At 36.6% G+C, this 18,166-nt stretch overlaps 1 protein-coding gene across 16 annotated transcripts in view; it reads right to left on the bottom strand.

Moving 5' to 3' along the window:
- PHF20L1 (PHD finger protein 20 like 1) overlaps window positions 1-18,166 on the bottom strand; it is a 152,834-nt gene that overhangs the window by 40,242 nt on the left and 94,426 nt on the right. For all 16 annotated transcript variants that reach the window (XM_077167696.1, XM_077167698.1, XM_077167700.1 and 13 more), the window contains 2 exons: window positions 4,800-4,964; window positions 1,385-1,566 (listed from right to left, as the gene is read on the bottom strand). In XM_077167696.1, coding sequence (XP_077023811.1) covers window positions 1,385-1,566; window positions 4,800-4,964 — 347 coding nt within the window. The remainder of the gene's footprint in view (window positions 1-1,384; window positions 1,567-4,799; window positions 4,965-18,166) is intronic.

Here is an 18,166-nt window from a genome sequence, read left to right as displayed (position 1 = left end):
TTCACGTAATAAAAGTCATGTTTCTGATGAATTATACCCCTGAAATAGTCAACTAGTTCAAAAATATTCATTTTTGTTGCAACTATTAAAACAGGTTCTGACAAAGTCACTTAATCATAAAAAGTCATTAAAAGATTCCCATATCTATTTCCCATTGATTTTTAGGAAACACATGCTTAAAACTTTTAAAAATTGCTTCAATATTAAAGTGCATACTTTTTTAAAAAAAAGTTTGTAGCCTGTAGTAACTACTTCTCAAAGTACAACCTGAGCAGTGAACGTATGCGTTTATTGCTTCTTTATTTAAGAAATCTACTAAAAGAGGAAGAACAAAGGAGCTTTCTCTTTTTTCAATCCTGTAGTTAACTTCCACAAATCTTCCATATGCCATCACAAAATATGGTTTATGTTTCCCTTTTTTTTTTTTCCTAAAGGTATCTCTCCTATAGCAAGAGAGGTTGGTTATAATGGTTAATCCCTTGCAGCAAGTGTTTCTTTAATCTTTCAGAATACTGGAGACTTCTATCTTTCAGTTTCTGCTCACTGAAGGGCAGCTATATAATGTACATTATTAAACAACATGGACCAAAACCAGTAGTTAAGAGAAAGGTTTCTGTGATCTATGCTTCAAGATGGAGGCTTACCCAACTTTTGACTCCTGAAAAGAATCTCAGCTTTCAAAGGTTCAAATTAAATAACCCTAGTGTGTCAGTTAGATTCAGTTGTCAACTTGGCCAGGTGAGCATACCTAGTCTTGTTGCTGCGGACATAAGCCAGCGGTACGTGAACCTCATCTGTTGCCAGTTACATCTGCAGTCAGCTAGGAGGCGTGTCTGCTGCAGTGAGTGATGTTTGACTTAATTGGCTGGTGCTTAAATGAGAGATTGCAACGAAGCACTGCTAAGCAGCTCAGCATTCCTCATCTCAGCACAAGCAGCTCAGCCCAGGCCTTTGGAAATGCAGAAAGAAGTCACCCCGGGAAAAGTTCTTGGAACCCAGGGGCCTGGAGAGAAGACCAGCAGAGACCATCTTGTGCCTTCCATGTAAGAAAGAACCTCGGTGGAAAGTTAGCTGCCTTTCCTCTGAAGAACCAACAAAAGAAATCCCCTTTTATTAAAAGCCAATCCATCTCTGGTGTGTTGCATTCCGGCAGCTAGCAAACTAGAACACCTAGTAAAAGGATAGTGACCCTGAAATAAGACAATTGTCTACTTCATTTGATGATGAGACTGCCTAATCATGTTATTTTAAACATGATAAAGGGCTAGAAACCTATGCCTTCAATAGGATGGTTAGCAAAATGAAAAAACAAAAGCCATGATACACTTACTGAGCTCTTAAAATAATCAATTAAATACTGTTAGAAAATAGATTAACCAATTACCTGAATCATGAAGCCATTCTCCTCATCCATTTCACAAATACATCGTACAATTTCATTAAGAGCATCATCTTCATCCTGAGATTCCTCAAAATTGGTTGAATCAAAGTCCTGATTGTACTCATCTCCACTAAGAAGCAAGCTCTCTGTTGAAGAGTCATCTAGGAATTCCACATCTGATAAGTCTAAAGTAAATATAAAAGTATTTTTTATGTCATTTTCCAAAAAGAAAGGAACTGAAGGAAGAACGAATATAAGCTATTAAACATTTTAAAAAGGAGGGCAAACAAATGGTAACAGAGTACTTGTCTCTGGTTAAAGAAACAAACGATTATTGAAGCTGGGGCAGTAACTGCTTCATGTCATAATGCATTTCATTTTATAAGTAACTTAGAAAGTATTCCATACTTTGGTGCTTACAGAGGTTATGGCTAATTCTAACATTAATTTAAATTTCCATAGTTTACAAATGATTTCACAAGTATCTTTTCTGAGCATCATAAAAATCCTGGGCTATAAGGTGAACAGCCTTTATTGTTTGCATTATATAGAAAGGGCTGAGAGGTTAAGAAGTTTGCCTAAGGTCTAAAATCAATAATATTATTAATAGTACCAGTAACATAAACTAATATTCATCAGCTACTACACTAAGCCCTCTAACACAGATATGTAACTTGCTCACTTTTAACATAGCCAGGCTGTGATAAAGCAAGACTGAATACCAGGACTGCCTGACTCTAAAGCCTATGTTCTGAAAGACTTCACCAGTATTTCTCAAACTGATATCAGGAGTTTCCTAAGGAATTTTTTTCATCTTAAATTTGATAAAATTCTTTAAAAAGTTAAGTATATTCTAAAAACTAGATTGTTTAGCTGACCACTATAACTCAATTTAAATGCCAGTTTTAGCTTTATGGCACCATTTTTTTTGGGTACAACTCAACTTGCAACTCAACTTAGGGAAAAATTGAGGCTAACATAAGGAAATGTTTATTTTTGACAAAGGCAGAAAATAATAATAATAATTACAGCGTAGGGTACATTGTTCTGAAAGTTTTCCAGTAGTTCGGAAGGAGAAATGTTGGGGAAACTGAGTGCTCACACAATACATGGTAGATCTTACAGTTGCTAGGGGGATTCTCCAAATGGAAGCTCATAAGTAGAGCCCTCAGACAACAGAGATGTTTCCTTTCTACCTCATCAACCTGTCCTCCAGTCACAATCAGAATCATCCTTTTACTTGCTTATTATTTATCCCCCCTTCCTAGAACATCAGAATCCATGACAGTAACGTCTCTGCACTGCTGAAGGCTACCTTTGCAGTGCTTAGAATGACGCCTGACAGAGTTGGCACTCCAGAGTGCTTGTAGAAGAGGTAAGGAGGGAGTCAATACACAGAGAAAAGTTCCTTTTCAGACTGAAACCAGATGGAAGTTGGCTGAATTCAACCAATTCATATTTTACATGTTTCATATGACAACGTTTCTTCTAACAGCTCCTAATCTTGCTTAATTATTATTTCCTGACTTAAGGTTTTCAAACGTTTGGTTTTGATTTATTGAAAGTTAATGTTTGGGGTGCACGGGTAGTTCAGTGGTTAGAATGCCTGCCTTTCATGCAGGAGACTGAGGTTTGATTCCTAGACCATGCACCCCTCCCCCCCAAAAAAGTTAATATTTAGGATGGTGTACTGGTGGCTCAGGGGCAGAATTCTAGCCTGCTATGCCAGAGACCTGGGTTCAATTTCCAGAGCCTGCCCATGTCAAAAAAAAAAGTTAATGTTTAATAGAAAAATAAATATATGCTTCTCTTTGGAGTTTTAGGACATTTGGGCAAAAGAAAGGTCAGTAGAGATGAGATAACTGTTGGGAAATAGCTCACAACACTTGAGCAAGAAGTAAATCAATTAGATATGGAAAATCTTTCTAATATTAACATTATGACTAGTTTTGAAAACCTAAGCTGGAAATTTCACCCTTTCTTATCTTGCTAGTTTAAATCCAAAATTAGCCTTTTCTCTTGGCCTTTCTTGGATACAGTGTTCATGTTTCAAAATGGCAGGCTAGATCATGAGTAAAAAGTTTCAAATCTTGTTGTAGTAACAGACAGAGTATTAAATAGATGGCAATGATAAGAATTATTAATGAATTTAATTTAAAACAGTATCACTGAAAGAAATTAGTGTGTATTTGATATATACTTACAAGGCTACAACAACCAAGAAGTACGGTGTTAACAAACAAATCTAATATATAGGTAGAATATCCAATTTGAATAGTTAACTCCCAAGCAATAAATATATATTGAGCTGAATTCTAGGCACTGAGTAAACAGATCACAGGGTTGAAAGTTATATAAGAAAACCAAATAGTAGTTCTCTCTTACACTTTAGCTGCCACCTGGAACACTGGTTCCAATGAAGTAGCCAAGGGAACTCCAGTTACTTCCAATAGCTACTACCTTGAACTATCACTACCATCTCCTAAAACAATTCTAAACACTGAGAGGAGAGGATGTCAATATCGGTGCAGCAGCAGCTTGAGACTAGTGTTCCAGCACAGGAGGAGCTAGAGTCAGGGAATGAGGACTAAGGGGTGGATCTTCATCTTCTATAAACTTCCATGGGTATGTGGGAGCTACTTCCTGTCCTCTCCTTTCGTCTCAGTACCTGGATGTTAGATACCAGGCTGTACATTTCTATTATGACCTGTTCCCTCCCCAGTGTCACTCCTTTCTAGCTCACTGTGAAGAATATATTTGTCCCTTAACCCTGAAATAAGTACACAGCACTCTCAATGTTTAGAATCTTGAGGAAAGTAGGAGTCCTTATTCTGCTTCACAATCAGGACTGGACTTGCAGAAAGACTTGTCAGATTCCAACTCCAACACTCTTTTCAGACCCCTGAAGTGGACTTCCATCCACTGCGGTCTCCTAATGTTTGACTGTGTTCAAATCACTGATCTCATCTGTGATCAGGAATTCAAAGTACATTAGGAAGAAAAAGAATTATTTTTGAAGTTACAATAAACACTGCTTTGAGTTTTTTCTAATACTAATTAGTTCTATATTAGTACTATAGCATTAACCTCCACTTGTTTCGCTATGAAATGTGGCTAATAATATCTACTTTATAAGTTGGTAGTGAGGAACAAACAAGAAAATGTATGTAAACACCTCTATCAGAGGACCTGATATATAGTAGACAAGTTTCCTTGCCATCTCTCCCACCACTGAGAATACAAGCCAATTTTACTTTATATAAATCAAAAAGCAGCTTACATTTATAATGTTGAGATTTTTACATTAACTTATGTAACAACTTTTTAAACTGTGTGCCTGGCTGAGGCAGGCATGTAATCAAGTATGTTTTATCCTGAGTTCCACATTTAAGAATCTTAAGTATTTGGTTGCACATACTTTCACCACTAAGATCAACTGACAAAATTGCCCTTGGGTACTGATAGGCTGTATTTTTCTCCGTAAACATGCTTCGCAGAGCCAGAGAACTCCCAGAAGACCGAGTTAGTGGAGAAGAGCACCTTTCCAAAAATTCTAAAGAACTGTCTTCATAGTCTGAATAATCTGCAATATAAAATACAAACAGAAATATTAATAAAACCTCATGTAATCAAGAAGGGTTACTACAAAAATAATGAGGAAGTCAGGTTTTAAGATACATAAAATAATCATGCTGCCACTTTCTTTTCTCATCCATGAACAGCTAGATCTTTATGTATCTGATAAACTGGCAAGAACACCTTGGAAACACACCCCAGATGCAACAGTAGGGATTTATCATGTTCTAAATGGTACCAATAAACTCTTTTGCTAAGTAGTCCAGAAATGGAAAAAAAAAAAGTTTTTTTATATTTCTATTATACTCACAACTATGTCTGCAGTAAGCATTGCAAGATGTAAATTAACTTTTGTCTGTAATTTGTACGGAGGTTCTCATGATGTCTAGCACACCTAATTATAGTTATATTCTGAGCAATAACTCCTTCAGCCACAAAACCCATGAAAGAAATTAACTGGCCAAAGTTCTGTTCTCCTTAGCCTGGGATGGATCACAGAGATGTGTGAAAGAGGAGAGGCCATATATAACTAACTGAGTCAAGGGACAGTGAAGGGTATGATTCCAGACATAAGGAAAACTCTGAAGCAGAAAAGCATATGAGCCAGATCAAGTTAAAGATAATATTGCTTTTAAGTTTTATCACAAATGAAATAAAACACCATCCAAAGGTAAGGATGAGCAGGATTTGACACATCTCTAATCACATTTTTAAAAGAGCACTCAAGCTGTGGAGTGGTGGGTGGAATGCAGGAAGGAAGAAGCAGAAGTGAGGACACTAGTTCAGAGGCCACAGCAGTAGTCCAAGCAAGAGACGATGCTGGTTTGCACTAGGATGATGAGAGCTGAGATGAAAATTTAGAGGTAGATATAGAGATTTAGAGACTGGACATGTAGAGCTGAGATGGTACATTGAGGTTGATTTACAGGTCTCTGGCTTTAAGTAAATGGGTGATGAATGAGGACTTCTGAGATGGGGCTAGAGATCAAACGGGCAGTGGAGAAACCAGAGAAGGAATGTGAGTTCAGAAGAGGGCTTTTTAAAGACGGAAGATCCCACTCTTCATCTACAGCAACCTAAAATGCAGGAGGGAGGGTATGAGAAATGCCCAAATTTTAACAATAGAAAGATAGATACTGTCTCCATTTTAACAGAGGCAAAGGAGGAGAAAATGGACATATTCGGGTAAACATGTGGAAGAGATGTAGTGGATGAAGGATGGATGAGCAGGTTCCTACCTGATGGCTGCTATTTCCTGAACTCAGTATGAGGCAAAGGAAATTAACTGAGGCAAGTAAGTGAATAAATAAGAGATGGAAGAGTGAAAAAGTTGGGGAAAGATAGAGAGGAAGAAAGTAAGTTTACAAGAGAAGAGTAGTAATAATACTTATCAGTACTGAGTGTCCACTTGAAGTCGGTGGTTGTGATAGGCAGAATAATGCCCCCCCAAAGATGTCTATGTCCTAATCCTCAGAATCTGTGAGTATGCTGGAATACATGGCAAAGGGAAATAAGGTTGCAGGTGGGATTAAGGATGCTCATCAGTTGACCTTAAAATAGGAAAATAATCTTGGATTAGCTGGGTGGACCCAATGTGATACGAAGGTCCTAAAAAGTGAGAGAGGGGTGCATGGGTGGTTCAGTGGTGGAATGCTTGCCTTCCATGTGGTAGACCTGGATTCAATTCCCAAACTATTCACCCCCCTCCACACAAAAAAAAGTGAAAGAGGAAGACAGTGTCAGAATGATGCAATGTGAAAAAGACTCATATGGGCACTGCTGGCTTGAAAGATGAAAGAGGGACATAAGCCAAGGAAGATGAGTGGCCTCTAGAAGTCAGAAAAGAAAAAATAATGGATCTTTCCTTAGAGCCTCCAGAAAGGGAGATATCCCTGCCAACACCTGATTTTGAAATTCTGACCTCCAGAACTTAAAGATAATAAATTTATATTGTTTTTAAGCTACTGATTATAGTAATTTCTTACAACAACAATGAAAAATTAATACAGTGGTCATCATAAATACAACATGTAGCCCACACCTGAGGGCTTGATATGTGCCAAACATGATTCTAAGTGCTTACGTGTATTAACAATTTTAATCCTCACAAACACCAAATAAGGGAGGTATAACTGTTATTGTTATTTTATAAGTGAAAGAACTGTGGCAGAAAAATTAAGAAAATCGCCCAAGGATACACAGCTATGGTAGCAAGGCCAACATTCAAATGCAGACAGCTTGGCCAGAGAAACCTGACTCTTAATCAGCATGGATAGCAGTGGATTTCAAAATTTAAAGTGCATACAATCAACAAAGATTCCTGAGCCTCTCCCAAGTAGGTCAGGTGTGGGGACACTCCAAATGATGCCAATATCATGGGCCCCCAATCACTTCCTTCAGCTCCGGGAGTCTCAGTTTACAGTAGTGCTAGAAGCACCCATGTGCACGGTCCTCAGTCATACTTCCCAGCTCTGAGAAAGTGCTGATTCGTGCAGCTGGGTCACATGTGGCCCCAACAAATGAAGGCAGAACACTGACCTACTGCCACAGCTCTACATATGCACACAAAGGGCCCCACATCCTAGACTAGTGCACCCCCCCAGACCATTGAACCCACACAGATATATCCTCCATGGCTTCTGGGAGCCCACACTCACAAGCACCAGCCTGACAACCTGGTGCCTAAACCCATGCCTAAATCTGTCCTGAAACGAATCACTGCACAGTTGTCCCCCACCCTGAACCCTGGTCTTTGCGGCACATCCATCCCTCAAACACAAGGCCTGAGACTAACAGAAATCAACTCCCAAAGTAAATTAATCAAGATACTTACATGCAATGAAAACAACAAAAGATCACTAAACCTATCACAATGCAGACAGATATAGCCCTGCCTATCGACCGAATTAAAACACCAGAGCAGACACAGACCTTGGAAAAACTGTTCAAAGATGCTCATATAACTCTACTTAATAAAATAAGTGGGATAACAAATGATATAAAGGAGATCAAGAAGACAGCAGAAGAGCATAAAGAGGAATTTGAAAGAATAAATAGAAAAATAGCAGAAACCACAGAGATTAAAGACTATTGACCAAATAAAAAACATACTCGAGTCACACAACACCAGATTTGAAGAGACAGAAGAAAGAATAAGTGATACAGAGGACAAGATAACTAACTTCAAAGACTCTAAACAGCAAATGGCAAAAAATATAGAAAAAATTGAATTGGACCTCAGGGAAATGATAGACAGAACAAAGTGCACAAATATAAGCATCACTGGTGACCCAGAAGGAGAAGAGAGGAATAAAGGGCTAGGAAGAGTACTTGAGGATATACTGGGGGGAAAACTTCCCAACCTTTATAAAGGACATAAACATACAAGTCAAAGAAGCCCAACAAACTCCAAACAATAAATCCAAACAGGCCTTCCCCAAGACACATACTAATCAGTCTGTCAAATGCTGAAGAGAAGAAGAAAATCCTGAAAGCAGCAAGAGATAAACTATCACATAAAAGGAAATCACATAAGACTGAGTTCAGACTCCTCAACTAGCAACCTGGAGGTGAGAAGGCAGTGGTATGATATATTTAAGATCATGAAAAAGAAAGACTTCCAGTCAAGAATTCTGTACCCAGCCAAATTTGTTCTTCAAAAGTGAGGGAGAGATTAAGGTTTTCAGAGACAAACAAGTCCTGAAAGAATTTATCAACAAGAGACTGGCCCAACAAGAAATACTAAAAGGAAAAGGAGTTCTGCCAGCTGAAAGAGAAAGACAGGAGAGGGAGTTCTGGAGGAGGGCACAGAATTCAAGACTACCAGTAAGGGTAATAGAAAGGATAAAAAGAGAAAGAAGGAAAAGAATACACAGAACTGACAAATAAAATAAAAAAGATAAGTTGGTGGATTCAAGAAACGCCTTTTCTGTTATAATCTGATTGTCTGTTAAAACAAACTAAATTTACCAATTAAAAGATACAGATTGGCAGAATGGATTAAGAAATATAATCCAGACATATGCTGCTTACAAGAGTCTCATCTTAGACACAAGGATACAAATAGACTGAAAGTGAAAGGGTGGAAAAAGATTTTTCCACACACAAAAAAGAAAGCAGGAATAATACTAATATCAGACAAAACAGACTTTAAATATAAATATATCATAAGAGACAAAGAATGACATTATATACTAATTAAGGGATCAATTCACCAAGAAAATAAAACAATCATAAATGTTTTTGCTCCCAATCAAGGAGCTCCAAAGTACATGAGCAGACATTGGCAAAACTGAAGGGAGCAATAGATGTTTCAACAATAATAGCAGGAGACTTCAATACACCACTCTCCTCTATAGATAGAACAACCAGACAGAAGATACACATGGAAATAGAGAAGTTAAATAACTTGATAAATGAATTTAACCTAATAGACATATATAGGTCATTGCACCCCAAAACACAAGGTTATACATTCTTCTCTAGTGCTCATGGACCATTCTCCAAGAGAGATCATATACTGGGGCACAAAACAAGTCTTCACAAATTTTAAAATACTGAAATTATTCAAAGCACTTTCTCTGATCACAATGGGATGAAGCTGGATCTCAATAACCACCAAAGAATGAGAACATTCACAAATATATGGATATAAAACAACATACTCTTAAACAACCAGTGGGTCAAAGAAGAAATTGCTAGAGAAATCAGTAGCTATCTGGAGATGAATGAAAATAAGAATACAACTTATCAGAACTTATGGGATGCGGCAAAGGCTGTGCTGAAAGATAAAATTATTGCCCTAAATGCCTATATTAAAAAACAAGCAAGAAGGTGGTATAACAGTGGCTCAGTGGCAGAATTCTGGCCTGCCATGCAGGAGACTCAGGTTCGATTCCCGGTGCCTAACCATGTGAAAAAATACATATATATATCTATATATAGAGAGAGAGATATATATAATATATATACATACATATAAAAACAAGAAAGAGTAAAAATCAAGGACTTAGCACACCTTGAGGAATTTGAGAAAGAACAGTTACTAAATGCAAAGCAAATAGAAGAAGAAATAACAAATAACAAATAACAAAGATTCAAGCAAAGAAAAATGAATGGGAGAACAAAAGAACAGTAGAATCAATAAACCAAAAGTTGGTTCTTTGAGAAAGTATTTAAAATCGATGGGCCACTAGCAAGACTGATAAAAAAAAGAGAGAAGATGCAAATAAACAAAATCAGAAATGAGAAGGGTTGTGTAACCACAGACCCTGAAGAAATAAAAGAAATTATAAGAGGATACTATGAACAACTATAGGCCAACAAACTAGACAACTTAGATGAAATGGACAAATTTCTGGAAACACACAAACACACTGACTCAGGAAGAAATAGAAGATCTCACAAACCAATCACAAGTAAAGAGATTCAATCAGTCATCAAAAACCTTCCTACGAAGAAAAGGAAGAAAAGTTTCTTCCTACGAAGAAACTTTTGGTTTATTGATTCTACTGTTCTTTTGTTCTCCCATTCATTTTTCTTTGCTTGAATCTTTGTTATTTGTTATTTGTTATTTCTTCTTCTATTTGCTTTGCATTTAGTAACTGGACCAGATGGATTCAGCAGGGAATTTTACCAAACATTCGAAAAAGGACTACTATCAATCCTGCTCAAACTTTTCCAAAAAATTGAGTAAAAAGGAACTTTACCTAACTCATTTATAGAAGCTAATATAATTTTTATGCCAAAGCCAGGTACCCAACTCATTTAATGAAGCTAATATAATTTTAATAACAAAGCCAGATAAAGATGCCATAAGAAAGGAAAACTACAGGACAATCGCCCTAATGAACACAGATGCAAAAATTCTCAATTAAATATTAGCAAATAGAATCCAACAACACATTAAAACAATTATATACCATGACCAAGTGGGTTTATACCAGGAATGCAAGGATGGTTCAATAAAATAAAATTAATTAATGTAATACAGCACATTAACAAATCAAAAGGGAAAAATCACATGATCATTTCGTTCAATGCTGAAAGAGCATTCAACAAAATTCAACATCCTTTTCTGATAAAAACACTCCAAAAGATAGGAATCAAAGGTAACTACCATTCAATATGAGAAAGCGAATATATGAAAAACTGACAGCCAGCATCGTACTCAAAGGAGAGAAAATGAAAACTTTCCCCCTAAGATCAGGAACGAGACAAGGATGCCCACTGTCACCACTATTATTCAACATCGTACTAGAAGTTCTAGCTAGAGCAATCAGGCAGGACAAAGAAATAAAAAAAATCCCAATTGGAATGGAAGAAGTAAAACTCTCATTATTTGCAGATGACATGATACTATACTTGGAATTTCCTGAGAAATCTACAGCAGTTATTGAGCTAATAAACAAATTCAGCAAGGTGCAGGATATAAAATCAATATGCAAAAATCAGTAATGTTTCTATACACAAGCAATGACCTAGCTGAGGAGTCAGTTAAGGAAAAAAATCCATGCAAAACAGCAACTAAAAGAATCAAGTACTTAGGGATGAACTTAACTACGGATATAAAGGACTTGTATGCAGAAAACTACTTTAACATTGTTTAAAGAAATCAAGAGAGATCTAAATAAGTGGAAAAACATTCCCTTCTCACAGACAGGAAGGCTAAATATAGTTAAGATGTCAATTCTTCCCAAACTGATCTACAGATTCAACACAGTAGCAATCAAAATTCCAACAACCTCCTTTGAAGACTTGGAAAAGTTAAGTACTGAATTCATGTGGAAGGGAAAGAGACCCCAAAGAGTTAAAAGCGTCCTAAAAAAGAAGAACAAAGTAGGAGGATTAACACTCCCTGACTTTAAAACCTACTATAAAGCCACAGTGGTAAAAACAGCATGGTACTGGCATAAAGATAGAAGCAGTGACCAATGGAATCTAATCTAGAGTGCAGAAAAAGACCATCAAATCTATGGTCAACTGATCTTTGACAAGGCCCCCAAATCTTCTGAACTGGGACAAAATAGTCTTTTCAATAATTGGGCATGGAAAAACTGGATATCAATAGCCAAAAGAATGAAAAGGGCCTCCTATCTTACATGCTACACAAAAATTAACTCAAAGTGGATCAAACACCTAAATATAAGACCTAGCACTATACAGCTTCTAGAAGAAAATGTAGGGAAACATCTTCAAGACCTAGTAATAGGTGGTAGCTTCCTAAACTTTACACCCAAAGTACAAGCAACAAAAGAAAAAATAGGTAAATGGAAACTCCTGAAACTCAAATGCTTCTGCATCTAAAAAGACGTTGTCAAAAAGGTGAAGAGGCAGTCAATTCAATGGGAGGAAATATTTGGAAATCACATATTGGACAAAGGTTTGATTTCCTAAATATACAAAGAAATCATACAATTCAACAACAAAAGAACAAACAACCCAATTACAAAATGGGCTAAAGATATGAATAGGCATTTTTCTGAAGAGCAAGCATAGATGGCTCAAAAGCACATGAAGAGATGTTCATATTCATGGCTATAAGGGAAATGCAGATCAAGACTACAATGAGATACCACCTCACACCTATGAGAATGGCTGCTATTAAACAAACAGGAAACTACAAATGTTGGAGAGGATGTGGAAAAACTGGGACACTTATGCACTGCTGATGGGAATGTAAAATGGTGCAATCACTATGGAAGACAGTTTGGTGGTTCCTAAACTAAATATCGAGTTGCCCTATGACCCAGCAATAGGAATCCTTGGTATATACCCAGAATAGCTGAAAGCAATGACACAAGCAGACATTTGCATACTGATGTGCACAGCAGCATTATTCACAATTACCAAAAGATGGAAACAAACCAAATGCCCATCAACAGATGATTGGATCAACAAAATGTGGTATATACATACGATGGAATATTATGCAGCAGTAAGACAAAATGAAATACTGAAGCATATGACAAGATGGATGACCAGCATAAAAGTATAATCAGAGGCTTATAACACAGAATATAGGAGACTTAGAGATACATAGAAACTAGAGATGGGTTAATGGTTAGCCAATGAGGTTGAACTCCAATGTAAGGGAATAGACAGAAGTGTGGGTGGTTCTCTAGTTGATCTATAAGTAATATTATCATACTGAAGATGAACAGAATTGAAAGGGGTTGGATAGACATATGTGTCCCACTGATTAACACTAGAAATATGAATTAGCTCTCGCAAGAATTACTTCAAAGATATGATTTTTGTATAAAGAATGTTTAAGTCCAGAGTACAGGGGGGGAAACTACTATTGTATGCTATGAGCTATGTTCAAGGGGAAACCATCAGCACTACCACAGGAACAGCAGAGGTAAACAATGGGGTGAGGGACAAGAGTCAAGAGTAGATTTAGATTTCCTATTTGGCGAGAGTGTGTTTATTGGTTTTTTTTCTCTTGGGAACAATGAAATTATCTAAAATTGAGAATGTTAATGGACTGCGGACTTTGGGCACTATACATGATGCCTGATGAAAGCAAGTGTTGAAGGATGCACTGACTGAGAAGTAGATTGGCGAATGATGGTGTATACTTATGAACGAAGGTTGAGCTGCTACAAAAAGGAACAAAGGCATGCAACGCTGTGAATGAACGTGTGGGACATTTAATGAGGCAAAATAAACAGGAACAAAAGAACAACAACTGGGGTCTAGATTGTGAGCTTTCAGAGCAGACACATTAAGTCCAGAGTGGTCATTATTATTTCTAGATTTCGAGAGGCTGTTTTATATATATAACCTGATACTTAGAGATAAGAATGAAGCTGTTCAGGTTGGGGTTAAAGTAATTCAGAACACAGGGGAAGGAAGACAGTATCTATATTTTAAAACCACACATACTCTTTGAGACCAAAAGAAGAAAGGTTTATTTCTGGTCTGGAACTGAAATTTTCTGTAGTGCATTATCTAACTCAACCTATCTGTGTAGCTCATTTGAACAACCTGAAACACAAGTAACCCAGAATAAGAAAGAAGTCCTTGAATCCTGTATGGATTATTGTAATGCCTGGATACATTCCAGAATATATTAAGCAAATAATCAAAAAGTAGGGGCAAAATCCCTTAAGGGATGGGATAAAGATTATGGAACTATTAAACCATACCATCAGGGAATCCCCTGATACTGTCTTAAACTTTAGGGATACTCATATCAATAGGCCATGTCCTTGATCCTGAGATTTACTCTTGTGAAGCTTATGTAGGTAGCAGAGAAGCTTAGACTTCCTTTAGGCATACCTAAGAGTTACTTCTGGAGGATCTCTTTTGTTGCTCAGATGTGGCCTCACTGTCCCTAAGCCCAACTCTGCAAGTGAAATCATTGCCCTCACCCCTACATGGTTCAGGATATCTAGAGGTGAAAGTCTCCCTGGCAATGTGGGAGATGACTCCCAGGGATAAATCCAGCCCTGGCACAGAGGGACCAACAATTCCATCCTGACCAAGAGAGGGAAAAGAAGTATAACTAATAAAGTATCCGTGGCAGAGAGAGTTCAAAAAGAGTCAAGAGGCTACTCTGGAGGTTGCTCGTATGCAAGTTTCAGGTAGACCCTGCTATTTATCATAACCTGCCAACCCCCAACCAGGACCATTCCAGCCAATTTTAAAAAAACACCTAGGGCAATATATAGCTCCACAAGAGTCCCATGCACTAGAGTAACTTTCCAGAAACCTACAACCTCCAGATAGGTCCAGAACATCAGATAGTTCCATCTCCCTACCCCATATTAGTGACAGACAGTTCCAACATGAAAAATTTAGAATGGCCATAGTCCAAATCAGCCTAAAGAGAGGGACGGTAAAATCAAAGGTGATGGTGGAGTTAGACAGTGAAGACAGGATTTAACAAATGAATATGAATGCTGAATCATATCTCTTTTAGTCTCCAGTATCTTAAAGCAGCTAGAAGTAAAAACTTAAAATTGTGGAATTGTAACCCATCCCCCATGTCAAACTCTGAAATACGTTCTACAACTAACTGTGGTGCTGTGCTTTGAAATTTATTGCTTATTTGTACATATGTTATCTTTCACAAAAAAAGAAGGAAAAAAGCCACTTGTGATAATAAAAAAATATTTAAGCCTTTTAGCCTCCTATATTCTGGAGCAGCTAGAAGGAAAAAAATAGGAGAGGACTGTATGGTAGCCCATGATAAACTGTGGGATCTGTTCTATAACTACTTGCTGAAGAGTGCTTTGAAAACTATTGCTTTTTTATTTCTTTGCTTTGTATATATGTTATACTATACAATAAAATTTTAAAAATATAAAAGAATATACATTCTAGTATTCATACTTGAAGGTACAGGAAGTTAAGATTTACAGCATAGCCAGATGTTTAAGAATTCAGGCTCTGGAGCCAGACTGCCTGAGCATTAACCCATCTGTACCACTTACTAGCTATATAGTCTTGGACAATTCCCTTAGTCTCTCTTTGCCTCAATTCATTATTTGGAAAATGGGGATTGTAGGCTACACAGCAAAGGGTAGCATAAGGATTAAATGAACATATATAAAATGCTTAGATAGGATTTGGTCCATGAAAGCACGAGTAGGACATGCAAAAAACACAGAGTGGTGAACAAAAGTAATTTTAAAAAATTCCCTCACAGTGGTAAACATAAATTAAAAAACATATTATTCTAGAAACCTCATGTGGTACTAATATGCATTCCCTAAAATTAAAACGCCTTTAAAATTATTTTAAAGTTATTTTAAACCCAGTATTTCCAACTTAAAAGACTATTCTTCTAATTTAATCACCTGGAGAAAAGTGTCACTTCAAAGATGAATGTAAATAGTCTAGACTAAATTTTCCTCAAATGTAATAATTAATTACAAAGATACAAGTGATTACCAGACTCAACACCTGCTGTTTATAAATAGCAATGCTTCCAGGCATCTTCAGAATTTACCAGGATTCTACTTCAAAGTTAAGATTTTCATTTGTAGATTTTTAAATGTAAACAAAGATATAAGTCTTCCTCTTTTTAATTAAAAAATTAAAATCTTACATTTGAAGAGTTTTTTTTTAAATGCCTTTTTAAAAGGATACCACAATCAAAGGCTGGTTTCAATTCTAAGGTGCGTTTTCTTCACAACTTTTTCTCAATCCTTGCAATACTCATCTCCCTTCTTTCTCTCAGGGAACCCACTTGCTCCATTCTTGCAAACTCTCTCTATCCCTCAGTTTGCTACTAAGTGTGGACCCTTCTTCTGTTGTTCCTGATCAGCCTCTCCCTGTTCTTCTTTCCCCACCTCACAGACTTTATTGCATACAGGATCCCCTGCCTGCTGCTAGGGCTTACAGCAGATCTCGGCTTGCTGATGCAGTGGAAGGTAACTTCCACAGCCGGCCATGCCAGCACTGACTGTCAGGGTGTCCACAGGAGTGCCCAGGCCAGCCAAGTCTCCTCAGAGCCTCCAGTGGGTGGGGAGTTCATTTGACACTTTAATATGCAGTCTGAAGATTCTCATTTCTGTACAGAAGGGCCTTCAATAATCACATGAAATTCGTAGTTAATGTTTTTTGTTTCCTAACTGGTTATCTCTGGTTTGGATTCTGAAGAGCTATGTATGACGGGGTTGAGGAAGAGAAGCGTGAGGGCAAAAGACACAGGAGTGCCTGGAAATGCTCAAGACACTGAAAAGTGGTTTCAAGTTTTTCTTCACAAGTACTTCACAAATACTCTGGCAGCTTAAGAGTTAGAAATATAGAAATTTCACGTACCGTGGAAAAATTAGATGTTATTTTTGGACAATGGAGAAAGTTAAAATCTAAATAATTTACCAACAATGTTTATGACCATGAAATTACCAAGTTGACTTTATTTTTGAAAACTGTTTATTAAATGTTTAATGAATACAAAAAATATGGGTGTGACATACAGACTATCAACACCACAAAATTATAGGTGCTGATTGTGCAGTTTGAAAGAATATTATCATTATTTTTGAAGGCCCCTTTGTGCTACTTTCCAATTTGAACTAATAATGACAATTGTCCATTTAATCTTTCCACATTTATTTGCATAAAGTTGTTCATATCGCTGTCCTTCTAATGTCTGGAGTATCTGTGGCTATGCTGCTTCCATTATTTCTAATGTTGTGCATTTGTACAGTGTAACTTTTTCCTTAATCAATCTTTCCAGAAGTATGTTGATTTTGTTAGTTTTTTTTCAAAGAACTCTTTTTGGTATTTTTTATTCTTCTTTACATACTTCTGTTTTAGTTCATTAAATTTGGTTCATACGTTTATTATTTGCTTCTATTTTCTTTAGATTTATTTTTGTTCTTTTTCTAACATCTTAAGCTAGACATTAAGACAACTTATGCTAGTCTTAAGCTATTTTCATCCTTCTTTTCTAACATAAGTATGTGTGGCAATCCATTTTCTTCTAAGTACCACTTTCATTATATCACACAAGTTTTGATATGTAATATTTTTATTGTCTTTCAGGGTCTTAATAGTTGTTTTACTTTCCATTTCGACTTGTTCTTTTGACCCATTAATCATTTTAGAAGTATGGCGATTAATTTATAAACATATGGGACTTTTCTACGTATCAATTTTGATACAGATATCTAGTTAACCATATTGTGGTCAGAAACCATGGTCTATATATACCAGTCTCTAAAATGTATTGATATTTGCTTAAAGCTGCAGCATGTGGTCAATTATAATAAGCGTCTGTGTCCAAGAAAAGCATGCACTTTGTAGCAGCTGGGTGCAGTACTCTTATAGGTCTACTGAATCAACTATGCTGTTTATATCTCCCTTAACCTCACAGAATACATTTTAGTTTTATTTATTTGCTTAGTTATTTAGTTATTTATTTTGTTTTTAATTTAATTTTTTAAATTTAATTACTAAGAAAGATATGACTGTTACACAGTTATAAAAATTAGAATTTTTATATCTAGGAAGAAAAAATTGAAGTGAACCTTTTGTCATTGTATGGTAACCTCCTATCTCTAGGAATGGTTTCTGCTTTCTAATGACCATGTCATCTGATATTAATATAGCTACTCTACCTTTTCTTATGCTTAGATGAACTTATATTTTTTCATCCCTTTATTTTCAACATTCCTCTATGTTTTCTGTCCTTACATTTTCCTTATGTCTCTTATAAACAACAAAGAGCTGGACTTTTAAAAATCTGTT

The sequence above is a fragment of the Tamandua tetradactyla genome, chromosome 6 (assembly GCF_023851605.1).
Source record: "Tamandua tetradactyla isolate mTamTet1 chromosome 6, mTamTet1.pri, whole genome shotgun sequence".
NCBI lineage: Eukaryota > Metazoa > Chordata > Mammalia > Pilosa > Myrmecophagidae > Tamandua > Tamandua tetradactyla.
Note: the sequence above shows the minus strand (reverse complement) of the source record. Positions and strands in the feature narration are given on the sequence as shown.